This window comes from Xenopus laevis, chromosome 2S (genome assembly GCF_017654675.1).
Source record: "Xenopus laevis strain J_2021 chromosome 2S, Xenopus_laevis_v10.1, whole genome shotgun sequence".
Classification (NCBI taxonomy): domain Eukaryota; kingdom Metazoa; phylum Chordata; class Amphibia; order Anura; family Pipidae; genus Xenopus; species Xenopus laevis.
Window position 1 is genome coordinate 64,504,021 of NC_054374.1, and position 19,551 is coordinate 64,523,571.

General features: G+C 37.4%; 2 protein-coding genes across 3 annotated transcripts in view; one reads left to right on the top strand and one right to left on the bottom strand.

Moving 5' to 3' along the window:
• ddx52.S (DEAD-box helicase 52 S homeolog) overlaps positions 1 to 890 on the top strand; it is a 20,198-nt gene extending 19,308 nt beyond the window's left edge. The window contains exon 16 of one of the 2 annotated variants that reach the window (XR_005965674.1): positions 1 to 890. This exon is cut by the window's left edge and continues 374 nt beyond it. The gene's annotated coding sequence lies outside the window, so the exon portion shown is untranslated. 2 annotated transcript variants of the gene reach the window in all.
• A 2,677-nt stretch (positions 891 to 3,567) lies between these two features.
• Positions 3,568 to 17,486, bottom strand: LOC108709496 (TPA-induced transmembrane protein). The gene is made up of 6 exons (XM_018249400.2): positions 17,135 to 17,486; positions 12,148 to 12,274; positions 9,941 to 10,080; positions 8,065 to 8,138; positions 7,742 to 7,929; positions 3,568 to 4,555 (listed from the first exon to the last, which is right to left on the bottom strand). The coding sequence occupies exons 1-6, from the start codon at positions 17,222 to 17,224 to the stop codon at positions 4,551 to 4,553; spliced, it is 624 nt and encodes a 207-aa protein (XP_018104889.1). The 5' UTR covers positions 17,225 to 17,486; the 3' UTR covers positions 3,568 to 4,550.
• Between the last annotated feature and the right edge of the window lie 2,065 nt (positions 17,487 to 19,551).

Below are 19,551 nucleotides of genomic sequence, written 5' to 3' on the forward strand. Positions count from 1 at the left end.
CTTTATGAGTACATGACATATTCATACTTGCCCAACTTGCTAACAACTAAGCCCTTCTGCTAGCTGCAAATAGCTACTGTCTTAGACCATTACTGTTACCATTATGATAAATGCTGGGGATTTGTCACTGAAATGCACTATTTTATATTGTCTATTTTTGTAGATTTTCCTTAAAAATGCATTTCGGACTGCCATTAAAAACATCTGTGGTTTTCCTTGCGTAATTGCTTAGACCAGGTCTGACTGCAGAAATTAGGTCTCCTGAAGTCTAGCAGCCCAAATGCTGCGCATGCTTCTGTTAACCACTAAATGTGCATAATGGGAATGGGAATCTTGGCTATAGATGAGCTGATTATGGATCCCATTTTTCAGTGGTATAAACAGCGAGAAGAGGCAGTGGAGAGAATATTAAGAGACAGACCGATAATACTTGCTATAGCAATTACATTTACAAATATTTTAACTTGTTTAATATATAGTGGAAATGTATTTGGAATCGTGTTTTCTTTCTTTAAGCAAAACATTTTGACTGGACATCCCCTTTTAATTGAAAGGCCAACACGCATTCCAGATGCTCTTTGGTTCTCCTGTTTCTTTTGCTTTGCATGTGAGTTGTGCATTATAAACTAAAGTAGAACTAGTTACTGAATGCAAGACATGAACCATTTAAAAACCAAGATTTGGAAATTGTTTGTAACTGAGTAAAGTTAAGACTGAGAGCCATATGAGAAGGTTTTTCTAAACTAAATATATTCCAGATGGGGAAAAAGATGTTTAATTGTTTATTAATGAAGTTGGGTCAATACTGGTGATTGGCTGTGCTAGTAAACTGGGCTGTAGGACATTTTTATTCAATCCACAAATAAATTGGTCTGAGTTTTGTAAAGGGAGCTTTTGCCTTTGAACTTTTCACTCCGGTGAAGTCCAGCAATGTACGTTATACTGTCAACTCCAGCCAAGGAATCTGATGGAGGTAACAACATCTACTTTCCAGTTACTGCTTTTGAGCCATACAGCTGTGGGATTATGAAAAAGAGTCAATTGATCATGAGCTGCCTGCGGCACTCTGTGCTCTGACACTGTCAACTTTACTTCCAATTTACTGTAAGCTTATTTTCTTCTTCCTGTCCATAACACCACCCTATGTAACCCTCAAGTAAAACAGATCCAAGATGGCCAGTAATAAAAATAAAATAGCATTGTAAGTATGAGGCCAAACCTTAGTGAAATGGTCAGTCCTTAAGGCATCAATCAAATAACTCAGGCAGGGCAATTACGTTTTTATTTATGACAAGTCTTAAATAAAGAAGATATTTTTGATCTCATACATAGGCAGAAATCCCTCAACTTGTGCTATTTTAGATTGATTACCTAGAGTTAAGATGGCCATACATGCATATTGACCTGTATATAGGCCCTTTATGTCAGCCTGCCCAACCATTGTTTGGCCAAATACATACCAGATATCCATGGGGCATGTTCTAAAATCCTATTCACAGGAATCATATCAGCATGCTGGTGCAGCATCTTTCAACTACTAATTATTGGACCAGGGGCAAAATGATGTGGTCATTCTGATTTGGCCCAGGGTGCTGGTGTAATCTTTTAAAGATCCACAAGTTTGGTGTCCTTGCCAAACAAGCAAATCTTACAGTGTAGACATAGAAATATCCGCATATTTTTTGTAGGGCAAAAGCTCTGCAGGCATTGCCTGGTCCTTTGTGGCTTTTCTCACTGCATTGTCTGGATAATGCCCTCTAATATGCAAGTTTATAAAAAAAAAAAAAAATGCTACCACCATAAAATATAATTATCAATTTATCTAAAAAAAACACTTTTTCCTATTATTTTCTATTTGTAAAGTTTCATTTTTTTATTAATGAACTTTAAATTTTCACTTATGTTTTTCAGCTTGAGGGGGTGCAGCTCAATCTGTAACTGTTCTAAATTGATACATTTGTTATCTTTGTCCCTGCTGAACAGAATCCCTGAGTTTCATTAAAGGGGTGGTCCACCTTCAAGTTAACTTTGAGTATGTTCTAGAATGGCCAGTTCTAAGCAACTTTCCAATTAGTCTTCATTATTTTTTTTTTTATAGTTTCTGAATTAATCTGAATTAATTGCCTTCTTCTTTTGACTTTTTCCAGCTTTCAAATGGGGGTCACTTACCCCATCTAAAAAAACAAATGCGCTGTATGGCTACACATTTATTGTTATTACTACTTTTATTACTTCTTTCTAATTAGGCCTCTCATATTCATATTCCAGTCTCTCATTTAAATCAAAGAATGGTTGCAAGGGTTATTTGGATCCTAGCAACCAGCTAGCTGAAATTGCAAACTGAAGAGCTCTAAATAAAAAGCTAAATAACTCAAAAGCCACAAATAAAAAATGAAAACCAATTGCAAATTGTCTCAGAATTATTTTATCTCTAGTTATTTTAAAAGTGAATAACCCCTTTAAAGGCAGCTGTTAGAATTGATTCAATAGTTGCAAATATTCCACAGATGCTGCTGAGAAATGTCAGTTAATTGTATCAACTAAATGTAACAAATTGTAACAGTTCAGATGCTCCTGGATCACTGAGCTGCCAGACTGAAACACTAGAGCAGGGGTCAGCAACCTTTACTATCAAAAGAGCCATTTTGCCCCCTCTTCCACTAAAGAAAAATAGTCTGGAGCCGCAAAACATAACACAGCTTATAAACTTTTAAAAGTTTTAACCTTTTTTTAATTATAACTGCCACAACAACAGAATACAACAAATAGAAGTGCAGTGTGTATGTGTAGGCCTACTTTGAAATAAATTAAATGCTGAATAGCCCTATTAAATGCTAGTGTTCATCTGTTTAATGTGACTTCTGTTTCTGAAGTTCAATGCTGATCTTCCCTCTCTTGTCTTGAGTTTGTGACCGCGGTAAGAACCATGATGAATCCTCTTACTGCGGCTTGGTCTTGCCCGTCACCCCTGGGACGTCTATACAGCCCTCGCACCTGCTGGTGGCTTTCTGAGTGTGCGACCACGGTAAACTAACCCCTGGGACGTCTATACAGCCATCGCACCTGCTGGTGGCTTTCTGAGTGTGCGACCACGGTAAACTAACTGATAGCTTACCGCGGTCGCACACTCAAGAAGCCACCAGCAGGTGTGAGGGCTGTATAGATGACGTGACACGCAAAGACGCAAGATCATCAGGCCTGGATTTGTGGAGAGGCCACAAGGCCCGGGCCTAGGGTGGCAGGACTTTAGGGGGCGGCATGCTGCCCAACCATGCCCACATTGGTTCAGAAACACTGGGGCGGCGCAGGAGATATGATTCCTGTACGCCAATCCCCATTGCTCTGGTCCCAATAATGAAAATGTTATTGAATAAAAGGAAGGGGACAGGGTGACGAACGACAGCGAGCCTAAGGGCGCTTGCTATGTAAATCTGGCCCTGAAGACTGAGCCGCGGCAAGCACTAGAGACACGAACATTTAACTTACATTTTGGAAAAACATAAAAAAAACTGAAAGCAACTGAAAAAAGTCTTTGGCGATCAATCTGAAAACAACTCCAAACAAAAGTATTTTGAAGGTGAACAACCTCTTTAATGTTTCCTTACAAATACACTGTTTACAGCATATTTTACGGCTCCAGGCATTTACATTTAAAATCAATGTTCTCTCTAATTCCTTCTTGTCTATGTGTGCAAAAAAATTATTTTGTGATCACATTTTACAGTTTTAAGCACTCAGGTCAGAATTAATGCAAGACTTGGATTTTCACTCAAAATTCTTTGTATGCACCACAATTTGTTGTGTGCACTGGCCTTAAAATTTGTGTGCATGTGCACAGTTTAGAGGGAACATTAGTTTTACGGATGCTGTAAGAAATACCCATTGTTCCACTGTTAGTCATTGCTAGACAGATCAATTAACCAAATGCATACAACCGCGTTGGGCTGCTTATATTTATAAAATAAAATACCATAATGTACATAAACTCTCCCTAAGTGCAGCATGTATGAAAAAAGACATTTGTTTAATTTACAACATATCTAACATAAGTGTAAAAGTGATAATGCATCTGTTGACTAATCAGTACTTCTTATAACTTGTGACAATTAGTTCATTAATTCCTGATGTGCATCAGTCTATTGGAAGTATATTAATAAGCAAAATATATTGTCTAGCATTTCTTTTCTTGGCTTCTCTTGGTTCCCCAGGTTGTCGCTGCCCAAACAAACGTGTCCTATTCAGCACTGACTGATTTGATGAGTAGGAAAAGTGGATTTGCCTTTTTTTAAAAGTAACAAATAAAGCATAAAAGCTTAGGCCAAGATTGTTCATCATTGCAGACAATGTAGAGGCAGGAGATGCACTGATTTTAATAATCCACGCTGTAGATACTTTCAAACCAACAACTGTGAGAGTGTTGTACTATAAATTTAATCCAAACATACGCGTTGTCCTTGCGATTCTTGAACTTGCTTCCTTACTGCCTCACTATGGGTTTAGTATGCAGATATGTGAATGCACTCCAATTAGTGACACCCTTTATGGGAATGTTAATCTGACAAAGAAGAAAAACATGTTATGTACAACACTAATAACTGCAAAAACATTTAAATAGCCGATGCTGTTTATATATTTTTATTCCCTTTGGTTTCTATAAAACACTTTTAACCATTTTGTTTTTTCTTTAGGTGCACAAACAGCCCGGAAATACAGATTGACTAACTGAGATAAAAATAGTTTGCAACCAATCAGTCCAAACCTCTGGGCCAATTGAGGATAATTTTTTGACATTTGTGTTCCTAGTGTTCAAAGTGTTTACTAAAGCAACACAATTAGTGTGTCATATTTAGTTCTTAGAAGGAATACTGTACCCCTATTGTAAAAAAAACAAAAAAAAAAACAAGAATACTAGGAGATTTATGACTCCATGTCAGAGACGCAGGCTCACTAGAACTCCAAAGTACTTCTATTATTCTTGCATTTTGAGATCACTGCTATATGATCTGTGACAAGCACTGTTCATATAGCAGGGCTGTCCAACTGGTGGCCAGCAGGCCAGCTTGCCCCTTTGTGTGGCCTCCCACATAAAAGTCTGCCTGCTGTGACTGCTGCCCTTGTGTAAGTTTTAAAAAGAAGCAGTGCTGAAATTAATTTATACCTGCATTGTGTAAACCTCTATTGTTCACAAACCTAAATCCCTGTACTGTTCACACTTCAGACCCAGAATGAAAGTGCCTACATTTTTCACCTGTTCACACCTCATACAAACTGCTGTAGTGTTGACAGTATTGTGTCACTGTGGTCGCCTGGGGCAGCAGCTCTGATGCCGCCCTGTCCTGCTCTGCACTTTCAACTTTTAGTGTTGGGGCAGGTCCAGGGGGGGCGAATCACTAGTGTAGTGAGTGCTATTGCTCTTGCTGCACTAGCAGAGCTAAATTTCCGTGTTAAAAAAAAAATTAAAAAAGAAATTCGGCTCTTAAAGTTACCAGAGGCGGCTTTTTGCCTCCCCTGGTAATTGGCCACTCCATGCTGCCTAAGACAAGTTTCTCATCTTGCCTCATGTCACAGTATGAACTGTTCACCTTAGTGTCCTGATAGGTTTCCCTGTCTCCTGCTCTATTCTGCATTCCCTATGCTCCCTGTGTGTGCCATACTCTGCCTGCCCTATGCTCCATTGTTTTTTGGTGTGCTACCACCTTTAATGTGGATATGGTCTTAAATTTTCTTGAGATAACATGGGTGTGGTTTAAAAACAGGGAGTGGTCAACACTGGCTTCCATTATCGACCCTCTACCATGTAGGCTAGAAAAATTCCATCCCTCAGTACCACAGAAGTTGGACAGCACTGATATAAGGAATAATGTACACTTAAATGTCAAATATACTGTAGGTATGAGATCTCTTATTCAGAACCTTGTTATCCAGAAAGCCCCAAGTTATGAGAAGGCCATCTCATATAGAGTCCATTATAAGCAAATAATTCTATTTTTTTTTAATTATTACCTTTTTCTGTATAATAATAAGAGTACCATGTACTTGATCCTAACTAAGCTGCATGGATCCATTCATTATTGATGGCAAAACAATCCTATTGTTTATTTCATTTTTAGCAGATTTAAGGCATGAAGATTCAAATTACAGAAAGATCCCTTATGTGGAATATCCCAGGTTCCGATCATTTCAGATAACAGAACCTATAATTGTATTAGGACAGTGCTGTCCAACTTGTGTGGTACCGAGGGCCAACATTTTACTGGCCTATGTGGTGGAGGGCCGATAATATAAGTCTGTGTTGGCCACTCCCCCTTTTAAATCACACCCACTGTAAACCACACCCATGTCACCACAATAACTTTTAAGATCATATCCACATTAACGGTGGTAGCACACCAAAAAACCAAATGGTTGGTGCTCACTGCAGGGAAATCCCTCATCAAATCATGTGAAAAATTGAAGTCATGTTAAAACATACCCTTAAATCAATATGCCTCATCCTCCCTTGTGGATAATACAACAACCCCCCAACACATGATTAAACACCTTAGGGGCCCTTAACAACAATTTCCAAATGATAACAAACCCCTAACAGGTTTACATTCGACAGGTAGCGTAGGGCAAGGAGAGAATGGCACACACAAACAGCACTGAATAAACAGAGAATGGCACACACAAGCAGCACTGAGTAAGCAGAACAGGGAGGGAAGACAGAACAGAGCAGGAGACAGGAATCAGGACCAGTCTAATATGTACTACATACAGTGACACAGTGCTGGTGCCTCATTAGCATTTTGAATAAGGTGTGAACAGGTGAACAATGTGGGCAGTTTCAGTCTGGGTCTCAGGTGTGAACAGTACAGGCCTTTAGGATACAAACAATAGAGGTAAGAGAAAAAGGCCTGGCACACGGAGCAAGTTAAACCGGGGTCCTACCCCTGGTGTGTTTATTGCATCAAACAACGTTTTGGAGGGCGTTCCCCCTTTGTCAGGTGACGAAGGGGGAACGCCCTCCGAAACGTTGTTTGATGCAATAAACACACCAGGGGTAGGACCCCAGTTTAACTTGCTCCGTGTGCCAGGCCTTTTTCTCTTACATTGGTCCGTTGGGAGTGCCGTCTCCCTCAGGTCTTGGGCACCAGCGTATTCCTACGAAGGGCCTGAGTGTGCGCGTGGTCTTTCTGTACAAACAATAGAGGTGCCACAAGTGTGAACAATACAGGGGATCACAGGTGTGATACAGGGGATTAGTCTGAATTTTTCAACAATGCAGGGGCCAGTTAATCTCTGTAGTGATACCATTTAAATTTTACATATGGTAAACAGACACAGCATGTGGGGGGCCACAGAAGGGGGGGTGTGGCCCGCGGGCCGCCAGTTGGACAGCCCTGTATTAAGATATTAGGAGTTGCAGAGTTCCATGCCCATAAATATGACTTTATACAGTTCATGGAACTCTGAGAGGAGAACAATATTAATAATACACCAGTTTCAAAGAGTTATGATATACAGTTGTTAGTACAATTATATGGAGGTATTTTACAGTTTACTCATTCCTATTGTGTATTATCTGCAAGCAAAGCTGGCACCAAAAGAAGACAAACTCATACTTCTTTGTAAGTATGGGTCAAATGTAACACTGGCCTGAAGAGGTGGTTGTCAAATGGAGCCATTACTAGGTCATATAACTATGTACCCCCTGTCGAAAAATATAACAATATTTTTTCTAAACTATGAGCAAACTTACCTGCTAATGTTACATGAAATGGATCCAGGAATACACTGGAATTCTGGCATTGTGATTTTTCTTCATCATAGATATCCTGTCGTAAAATACCTCCTACAAATTCTTTACTCATTTTATTCTTCCTTTCATTCTGGTTTGCTGAAGGCATGGAAAAGTTGAGTTTTAAAATCACTGAAGTGTTTTCACCACTGAAAAGAAAAAAAAAAAAAAGTTGTCAAATCTGTTCGCTAACCAGCATTTTTTTGTGCGCTCCTATAAGTATGTAAACTCTGAGCAGCTTTTTTTTTTTGTTTTGCTTCAGGCACAATGACACATTTACTTACATTAGCAAGTCGTTGACTTCTGCAGAAACAAAATAGGGGCGTAAAGCAGGAGACACTGAATATACTTTTTCAATCTGCAAATTGAAATTTAGAACAAATATGAGCAGATTTGCAAAAGGAATGGCTTCAATAAATTAATTTCCCTATGGTTTCACCCAGTGAAAATGTTCTCCCCCCAATATTTGAGTGGCATTGTCTTTCACCTTACATTTCACAAAAGTGAAAATAGGGTTGCATATTTCATGGGGCAGCTCCGTCTTCATTTCTATTAAAAACAGCGTGGGTCATTTATAAACACTGGGCAAATTTGCACCTGGCCAGTAACCCATGGCAACCAGATGATTAGCTTTTTTCAGCCATCTGCAGGTTGAGCAGTGAAAGCAATCATTGATTGGTTGCCATGGGTTACCGCCCAGGTACAAATTTGCCCAGTGTTTATAAATGAACTCCAGTGATTCTATCATGCTGTACAGCAGCTGTGGTAATAAAAAAACATCAAATCACAGATATTATAGATACTTTCTGAAACTGTAATATTTGTACAGTATGGGATCCATTATCCAGAAACCCTTTATCCTGAAAGCTCAGAATTATGGAAAGTCTGTCTCCCATAGACTCCATTATATCCGAATAATCCAAATTTTTACAAACAATTCTCTCTAATAATAAAACAGTACCTTGTATTTGATGCAAACTAAGATATAAGTAATTTTATTGGAAGCACAACCAGCCATTTTTGGCTTATTTAATGTTTACATAATTTTTTAGTAGACTTAAGGTATGAAGATTCAAATTATGGAAAGGTCTGTTATATGGAATACACCAGGTCCTGAGCATTCTGGACAACAGGTACCATACCATTACTGGTAGAGTTGAATCTCTCTGCCAGTACTTACATCAATGAAGGTGAATCCTGACATGGCAGAGCTCTATTTCCATTCAGTCCAGAATATTTCCCACTAACGATATGCACTAGGTCTGAGACAAGTGACACCTCCAGAGTTTATCCTTAGCTCTTCATATTGCTTAGCACACCATTAAAAGCAAATGCTACAAGTTCTTACTGGAACAGTGGGCTGCTACTTTATTTAGTTTGTGAATCTTTAAATCTGATCAGAGCCGGGCCGGCCAGGCGCCCCAGGCAACCTGGCCGTCCCGGCACAGGCTGGGCGCGCACATGCGCAAAATGACTCGTGCATGCACGAATCAAAGCATGCATGCACAGAAGCGCTAATCGACGGGGAAACCACAGGGAGAGAGAGGACATGGGGTAGAAGAAAGAGAAGGTAAGTGCCTGGCGCACCCCAGCTTTGCACCCTAGGCACGTGCCTACTCTGCCTTACCCCTAGTTCCGGCCCTGAATCTGATTACTAAAAAACAAAAAGGTGAATACCTTGATCAAAAATTGATTGTATTACCTTAACCATGATGTACTATGAGTAAATATAAAATCATATATAAAATCAGTTTAGACTTTCTCTTTGATCTCCTGCACTGAACAGCCAGAAAAAGATAGAAAGTTTCTAGAGAGCCCAGAATACATGGCAGGTGCACTTTGATACTTTTGTAACCATTTTAGATAAGCAGAGAGACAATTGTAACAATTAAAGATAAGCAGGTCTCTTGGGAAAACTGTGACTTGCAGCTTAAAGGGCAATTCACCTTTGTTAACAAAACTGTAATAACACATAAAGACCACAGAAATGTGTTCAAACTTAAATTTTTTTTTAAAATGAACATGGTAATTAGGGGATGTTGGGAGGTATGTGTATGTGATCTGGTTGCATCTTTTTACATATTAATATATATTTGATTCTATGATATGTATTTGTTAAGCCCACAACTACGACATACAAAATAAGCATGAATATCTTACCCTTTGCTGAAGAGTCGCTTCATTTATTCTCAGTGGTTCCACACAACTGTCCTTAATGGTGAGGGATCCTGTGAATGTGTACATGCTTTTTTCCATATTTAACACTACATCTTGATATTCATCTTCATCTACATAATTATCTAAATGAAATGCATAAGTTATTTTTATTAGGCTTCACATTTTTTCTTTAACTTGTTGTATGCTATTCATTGACTGTTTAAAACTATGCAGATAGGACCAGGCCATTATAAGTTATACACTCCTTTGCATTTATAGTCTAAGAGTTTTTAAACTGGTGTCTACAATTAGCTGACCCAATTAGATAGAATGCCTAAAGTAGTACTCATATGCTGGTTTCTAAAAGGCAGTAGTATTTGCATAGGATCCACAATCTCAGATGTCACCAAAAGAAGCAAGATGGCCAGCTTGTTCAGCAAGAGTGACCATCACTCCTTCAGAAAGATCTTTACCTGACATATTTCAACTGTCACCAGTGTGGTTTTAGCAAGAATTTCAAAACTGAAATTGCTCCATGTGCCATTGCCTTAACAGTTCAAGTGGATAAAAAAATGTTACTTTATCCTTAAGGTGGCCATAGATAGTCTGATTCCAGTGATTCAATCTCTTTCCCTCGATTGCTCCAAATTTTAGTTGGCAACACACATCTGAAAATTATAGCCAATAAGATATTTGCATGAAAACACCAGGTAATTATTTTCCTGAGAATGATGCTATGAGCATTTTTGGTTAGCATTGCATAATAATTGCCTGTAATGGTGTTTTCATGGGATTCTCATATGGGGAATTTTAAACAGCATTTTAAGCAAAGAAGTCACACAACAGGAAAAATGGCAAATTGATCCACTACCCTTACAATAGCATTATGGAGTATATTATTAATTTGACTAATTCTGCGTAATTGCAGGTAAAGTTGCTGTACCGTGTTAGCCAGTAAAAATGTTACAGGGCAACCCTTTTGAAATAAAAAAATAACAAAAGTGGTATAAAGGTGATACCTTTATTGGCTAACTAATATAATCAAAGCAAGCTTTCAGAACATTTTAGTTCCTTTTTCAAGCTGATTACAATGAAGCTGTGGTGTTCTCTGGTATATATACAACATTCAGCTCATAGTTCAAATGACCAACAAAAAGAAATATCAATTTATGTGAAAGGTGTCAAAGTCATTTACGAGGGGATCTGCAGATAAGGTACAAGATAATGTGGATCAAAGAGGCTGAGTATAAATTGGGGCTGAATTATTGGAGTGTAGAATCAAAGGAATTCCATATGATCTCTTAGTCCATTTCCAGACATGTTGGTATTTCTGATCTGGCGCAGTCCTTTCTTAGTCCACTTAATTAGCCATAAATCCAAGGCCCAGGTTTAGTACATTCTTCAGAGAATTCAAAGTTTCCATCAATTTGTATTCCCACACTTTTCTATCATTATCTGTTTTAAAATTGCCCTTAAGAACCAAAATTCTTAAATTCTTTATGGAGTGATGGGGGCTATTGAAATGATTTCCTACTGGTGTGTCCAGTTTTTTATTGGTTATAGTGAATCAGTGGGGTGTATTTCTCTTTCTCAGACTTTGTCCAGTCTCTCCTATATATAGTCCCTCTGTTATGCATTTAGTGCATTGTATTAAGTACAAAAAATGGGTAACGATCATTCGTCTGAGCAAAAATTTGCCTGGTGAAAAGGCGCAAAACTTCATTAGGAATGTACTCTTTCTCTAGCATATTGTCCTCTACGTCTGTTAGTAAATTGCCAATGTCCCTGCGGATTGGATTACTGGTGAATTTTTGCTAGCGACGGCCCCTTCGCCCTTTAGTAAATTTGCCCCTTAGTGTTTAGCCGAATCCTTAAAATCATGTACCTTCAAAGGGATAAATGAATATAATAAGTTTGTGTTTGAAATTATTGATTTGTTTCCTCAGCAAATTGAATATGCAATTTAGGGTTCACATTTGGTCCAGTATCTAGCTCAGTCTTGGTGCATTTGTCTAATGCATTTGTCAGTTACATGAATGACTATAATAATATTAATAATAATCTAGCCGTTCCTTGAGATACAATCAGTCATCCCCTTTATAATGTACTAAGTAAATCCAGAAGTTCCTCTAACATATCTGTATAGAAATGGTACATTAGGTACATAAAAACTGTAACTCCAAATAAGAAACCCATATATTTTTACTTACATTTGTAGACAACCAGGCTAATTATTATTACTAGACAGAGCAAGAGAAAAATGCCAATAAGTACAATGGGCAGTTTATATTTCCTCCATATTTCTTCAGTACATTTTGTTTTCTTTTGCTTTTGCTCCTGTGAAATTAAAAAAAAAAAATCAATACTAAAGAAGCCACAGTGTGCTCCATATTATACTGAAATAGTGACATGTATGCAACACAATCTACTTGCAATGCATTATATATATATATATATATATATATATATATCTATCTATATATATATATATATATATATATATATATATATATATATATATATATATATATATATATATATATATATACACAGTATATACAAAATCCAAAGTTCCAGCGCACTCCGTCCACAGATGCCAAAGACCCAGGTGCTACCAATTAAGGCTGTGAATCCATGCAGTACCTATTCAGAGAGGGCAGCAATTAAGACTCTATCAGAAGATACTAACATTGTAATTCGTCCAGCGGATAAGGGTGGGGGCATCCGATTGGTTTGTCTGCATCTGGATACTATATTACAACCAGTGGTAAGAGGTACTCCTACCTATTTACAGGACACACCACATTTACTTGATAGTATCCAACAGCTTATTCTTCCCACCAATGAACCTTGTTTCCTAGCAACTATGGATGTGGTGAGCCTTTATACAATACCACATGACGCGGGGATTGTTGCAGTAAGGCAGTCTCTAATGGAGGATAATACGTATGAGGGCCCACCAATAGAATTTATACTATTAAATTTAGCCCTAACACTAAATTATTTTCGCTTCGAAAATAATTATTACCTGCAAGTGGCGGGCACTGCCATGGGGGCAGCCATGGCGCCCGCTTACGCAAATCTTTACATGCACCAATATGAGCAGCACCACATCATACCCCCGGTGTCAGGATAAACTAATGTTCCTCCGGAGATTTATTGACGATATGGTTTCGATCTGGCGGGGTGAGGAGAAGGAGTTTACAGAGATGTTAGATGAATTAAATAAACTTGATAGTCCAGTTCGCTTTACCTATGAAATAAATCCATCTAAAATACACCTTTTAGATGTGGAACCTTTCTTTAGCTGTAATCAGGTGCAATATACCCTGTTTAGAAAACCTACAGATAAAAATGTACTCCTACATCATAAAAGCTGTCACCCTAGGCACATGAAAAAATCAATACCATATCTCAATTCTGTCGAGTATTGCGTAATAATTCACTACAACAGCGGGCTGAACAACAAATCGAAGATATGTGGATTCGATTTAAGGAACGCGGATATCCAGATGAAATGCTACCGAGTGCTCTTGAGATAGCTAGGACTCGCTGTGTAGCCACTGATACTACACGGAAGACTAAAGACTCTAGATTAACATTCACCACAACATTAGGGGGCACATTTACTTAGCTCGAGTGAAGGATTAGAATAAAAAATACTTTGAATTTCTAAGTATTTTTTTGGCTACTTCGACCTTCGACTATGACTTTGAATCGAACGATTCGAGCTAAAAATCGTTCACCCATTCGATAGTCGAAGTACTGTCTCTTTAAAAAAAAATTCGACCACCTACTTCGCCACCTAAAACCTACCGAGCACCAATGTTAGCCTATGGGGAAGGTCCCCATAGGCTTTCTAAGTAATTTGGGATCAAGGGAAAATTGTTTGATCGACGAATTAAAATCCTTTGAAACGTTCGTTCGAACGATTTTTCCTTTGATCGTTCGATCGAACTAATTGCGCTAAATCCTTCGACTTCGATATTCGAAGTCGAAGGATTTAACTTCGAGGGTCGAATATCGAGGGTTAATTAACCCTCGATAATCGACCAATAGTAAATGTGCCCCTTAATGAACAAACAAGTAAATTAGAAAAACAAGTTAAGGAAAAGTGGAACATAATGGGAGGTCCCCCTATGGTGTGTTACAAAAGAGGGGTAAACCTTAGGGACCTGCTGGTCAAGAATGATCCAGTGGCTTGTTATCAAAAGAGACCCGTTGGTTGGCTAGCGGAAGTGAAACTTCATTTTGCTGTCCAAACTGCACTTTGTGCAGATATATGACCCCTGAGTCCTCATTTAATCATCCCCAGACAGGGAAACAATGCTCTATATGTCACCATTTACCTGCACCACTACTCATGTAGTATATCTTATAACATGCCCTTGTGGATTGTCCTATGTCGGTATAAACGACCAAACTTTACACCTAAGAATGGATGGATATCGGTCCGCCATCAGTACAGCATTTAGGGATGGCAAAACTAGTAAACCGATGGCAAAATTTTTTTTGGAAAAGGGGCATTGATTGCCCACATATATGGCTTTTGACCATATCCCACCATTAAGAAGGGGCGACGACAGATCCAAACTACTCCTCCAAAGGGAGTCTTTTTGGATACACAAATTAAACACCGTTGCACCCCTGGGTTTAAATGAACTTTGCCCCTAAATTGCTTCTTAAATCAACGCTAATGTGTTGAAAATGTATCATGGTGTTGTTATCTGTATTTTGGTTTATACCATTGTTTCTGTTTTGGTTTCTGGGGATATTTGTTTTTAACAATGTATCACTTGTGCTAGATACATACTTACCTGTATAATCTGTATGTTCTGATACAGGTGTTTTAATCACATGATCTGGTGGGCGTGTTTTACGTGGGGAGGGTCTTGGTGTGTATTTATTTAAGCAGTATTTGGGCTGTGAGAACAGAGTCTTGAAAAAGGTCTTAGACAGAGACCAAAACGTCGACCAGTTTCTTTTTAATGTATACTATTTCAAATCCCAGTGTGCACCTTTACTTTTTGGATTTATATCTATCTATCTATATATATATATATATATATATATATATATATATATATATATATATATATATATATATCTATATATCTATATATATATATATATATATATATATCTCCAGGTAAAACTGGTTCTATAGTGTGAGCATGTAAAAGAATAAACTCCACTGGGGCAAGGATTGATGTGCTCAATATATAATCTACACACAGTTCTCAAAATATCTCAGTGTTTCATAGAATATATAAAAAATATCTATAGTGCAGACTGCCGTTTGCTCCCTAAAGTTCAGAAACATGAAATAACCTGGAATCTCCTCTGCAGGTATTGTTATTGTGCACAGCTGTTTCATTTCCTTGTGTACTTTATGTTTCCATGACTAATCACTAGGGATGCACTGAATCCACTATTTTGGATTCGGCCGAACCCTCGAACCGAAATGGAATCAAATTAGGGGTGGGAATGGGCAAACATTTTATTTACTTCCTTGTTTCAGCAATGATGTCCCAGAGGGCATGCCTGTAGCTGTTTTTTTAAATATGTGCTTCTTATCAATAGACTAAAGCTTGAGTAATTTTTTTAAATTTTGGCCTTTTATATTTTTTTTTATATTTTTGAGTGCACCCTTGCCCTCCTTGCAAGAGAGTTCTTTCCACATTCTTTTTACTCTTCTAATGGCAAATAAGCACTCTGTGGGATAACTTGGCAACTGCAGATCAATATGGAAAATATTTGATTTTACAGCTGCTCATATTATAGAGGTTCATATTAATTTACATAATATAAATCTGGCCATAATCAGACAGGCTGGGGTGGGCATTATTTTTGTAATAACTTTTTGCTGCACACACACGGACTGAAAGCTAACTTTATCAAAATTATATTACTGTAAATTACTGTAATTACATCTCTTGAAAAATATTCCTAGTCAGAGTGCCTGACAATATGAAGCTCTGTTTTTATTACCCTGAAGCCGTTGCAAGGGGTTGGCTGTGCCTGAATGCTAGGTAGGGTAAAATTTAGGGAAAATGTCCATTTCTCCTCTAGAAACATCTTATACACTAGAGTGTATACCTATTTATGTAACCTGTTTACAAAATGCAATAATTGTGTGAATAGATTTATCAGCATGGGTCTTGACCCAAGGTTGGATTTCCCTTCCTTATCAGAGTCCTATCCCACACATCCCCTTTTTGCAAATTCCTGAGACTTATAACAGGAATATAAAATGTCCCAATTTAGGAAGCAGTGGTGCTGCCATGCAAATACAACTGTGTTATCACTATATGAAGAGCGCATATGGGTAGCAAATAAGTAACAATGTCACATACTTTACTGTTGCACAGTTCAATGGCAGTGGCAAACAGCATGATTCCAGTGGTTTTGTTGTTTGCTTTAATAGTTCTGCATATGGGCCACCAAATCCTTGAAACTGATTTCAGTTATAACCAATGCTCAGAAACAAGGAAGTCAGCATTTCCAAGTGACAATTAATTTGTAGCTTAGTGTTCTAGGTGAAAAGGTGAACCTTTTCACCAATTTTTATTGTGAGCAGTAAATATTACTAGGCAATATTCAGTATTTATGATAATGTATGGGAATCAAGCTTAAAATATTTGCACAAATAAAAGAATCTCAGATTGGTTTAATACGTATATTTTGAGTGCCCAGTGTTCCTCCTAATGTTACTTAAACTCACTTGACTGGACAATTAAAGTAACCATTCACAAATTTGTATTTCTATGCAAATCCAAACATTTGGGATCTAGTGCATGCTTTAAAGTATGTAGATATTTCTTTGGATGTAAACATTATGGCAGATCTCATTCCAATGTCTAAATATACAGAGAAAAAAATGGAAAGCGAATGCAATAAACATTGCTGTATTTTACTGTTAAATGGAAAATAATTGGCTTTAGAAAAAAAAACCCAGCTGTACCTTAAATTGCTAACAGTGTGTAAAAGAACATTGTTCCAAAGTCAGCAGAAAATCTGTAACCTAATTCACATTTAGGTTGATTTTGACCAGTTTACTTTTACAGCACTTGTTGTAAAAAATATATAGTACAAACACAAAACATTTAAGAATTGTTCAGCATTACGTATTATTGCTATAAGAAGGGTTACTTCTTCTTTATACCCAAAAACAAAACATAAACGTATTGATCTTACCGTATTAGTACCAAGGAAGGGTTGTTTCACGTCTGGCTCATTCCCATTTATGGGACCAATAGGTATCTGTTCTGGAGTGTTTCCAGGCATTATTAAAAAACAGAGGTAAATTTAAATTTCCAAAAAGAAAATAAATATATATAATCAAATAAAAATGATTTCAGGTTACTCTGATCTGGAGTGAATACATTTTAAAAACAATCACTATTCAAAGTGCCAGTTCCCCTGATTTTCAGAGCTCCTGCTGCTATTCAAATCGAAAGTCAAGGCGTGGCAGGGTTTTTCCTTGCAATATTTGTAGTTAAACATTAACACGTCAGTACAAACATGCTGGAAATGATGAGACAGTGTTTCTGGATAATCCAGTTTGGCCACATTCAGCAACACTGGCAAAGCTTGCACAATTCAGCATTATACACACTCCTACTGAATGCAAGTAAATTAGACCTGCCTTTTTAATGTAAGACTTCTGTAACTGGGAAATTACCGTGTCTGGATCCACAGGTAACAGCTACACTGTTAAAATAAACACACCTTGACCAACATTGTGCTTTAAGGGAGAACCTCAATGATTAAAAGACTTGCTTGTGACAACTTCCCATACAGAAGCATGGAAAACACTATGATAGTTACAAGCAATAACAGGCAAACACTGTTTACAAACACTTGAGAAATATTTTCCTCCCCAAATTTTATTGAGTCTTTTCCAGCACCACATGTTTCGAGTTAAATAATTTTGGAAAGTTGCTAATAATTATATTTTCTTTTATTTAGGTTCAATGGTATCTTCAGTTTAACCCCCCCCCTTTAAGAACGACCTATTGTGTACTGATGTGTCCCACTTACACAAAATGCCATGACATATAGTGAGGGCCTGGGGGGACAGGGGGCCCAATATGAAGGGGCAAGGAGCAAGGTGGATCACAGGTCTTACACAAGTCTGTGCATATTATGGGCCACATGGTGTTACAGGGTTTACTCCACTATGGGATCCCACTATTCACGCTTGGTGAGTCTATGTTGTATATGTAATTATAAAGATAGAATAACTTTAGCCCTCGCTTATATGTTACCAGTTGAATTTTATATAATGTTGTATTATTGTGTGCGTGAATATTATATTTTTAACCATTTGAGTTCATTATACACCTTTATTTAAGAGTATACCTGAGGCTTTTATTACAAGAACTGACCAGTTATCCGGCCAGTACTTACAATAATTATACAGTTAAGTTTACTAAACTTCAAACTAGGGGAAGGACAGGGAGAGAAAGAAAGAAGCATAAACAGAGATTTTTGTTACTAATATATTAGGGAAGGGATGCACCGAATCCACTATTTTGGATTCGACTCATTGAAAGATTTGGCCGAATACCGAACCAAATCCAAATCCTAATTTGCATATACAAATTAGGGGTGGGAAGCGGAAAAAAATTTACTTCCCTGTTTTGTGCCAAAAAGTCACGTGATTTCCCTCCCCACCCCTAATTTGCATATGCAAATTAGGATTCGGATTCGGTTCCGTTGTATTTAAGCACCTCATTGACAATAAAATTTGGATTCCTTGGATGACTTACTGTATGTGTGTGTTAGCATTGAGGAAATTGTGCGAGTAGGAGGCAGAACTTAGTCCATGTGACCTACCAAAACTCATGATTTGAGTTTCACCCACAACAATTTTTCTGTTGCAATCAATTTTACCATAAAGCTTCTTAAATAATGGGAACAATTTTTTATTGAGGTCTGCAAAACAGACCAGAGGCATACAACTGAACAGTTTAGATAAAAAGAATCACTTCGGTTGACACTATATCCTTTTAAATAAGCCTAAAAAATATAGATGTAACAGGGCTACATGAGTATTTTGCCTGATACATAATGGTATCTGTTAAGCAAATTGGCTTTAGTTGGATTTTTTTTATTTATTTCCTAGTCTAACTCTGCTACAATTGCTATTGCAATGAATATTTTCATGGTGATAATTTAAATGGTAAATTAATGCCATAAACCAATGGCATATGTGTGATATTAGAATGGAGGATACAATGTAGATAATTAGGTAGGTATTTCTATCATTTGGGTAGGTATTTTTTAGATTTTCACTTGGATTTGGCAAAATAACTGTGGGTGAAAAAGCACATCATAAATTGAAATACATAAAATAAACAAAACTACATTGCTATGCAATGATTTTCATGCTGCAAAATGCTATTGGCTAAATTTCAAGGAATTGCAAGGGAGTGAAAGAATCCACACTAAAATTATATTTTGGCTCAAAAAGTATCATGGAATTTTGAACTATAAAAAGAAATGGAGATTCATTAGAGTTATACAGTATAGTGTAAGTACCAGGCACATATCAACTCAACAGAAATTTACGAATCGCACCAGTTATTTAATGCAATGAAATCAATTTC

What these genes read in the sequence shown, in the direction of transcription:
- LOC108709496 (XM_018249400.2), bottom strand. Translation starts at nt 17,224, where the DNA reads ATGCCTGGAAACACTCCAGAACAGATACCTATTGGTCCCATAAATGGG. An exon ending in CCTTCCTTGGTACTAATACG is followed by an intron (nt 12,275 to 17,134) that starts GTAAGATCAATA and finishes TTAATTTCACAG; the next exon opens with GAGCAAAAGCAAAAGAAAAC. An exon ending in AAGCGACTCTTCAGCAAAGG is followed by an intron (nt 8,139 to 9,940) that starts GTAAGATATTCA and finishes TTCAATTTGCAG; the next exon opens with ATTGAAAAAGTATATTCAGT.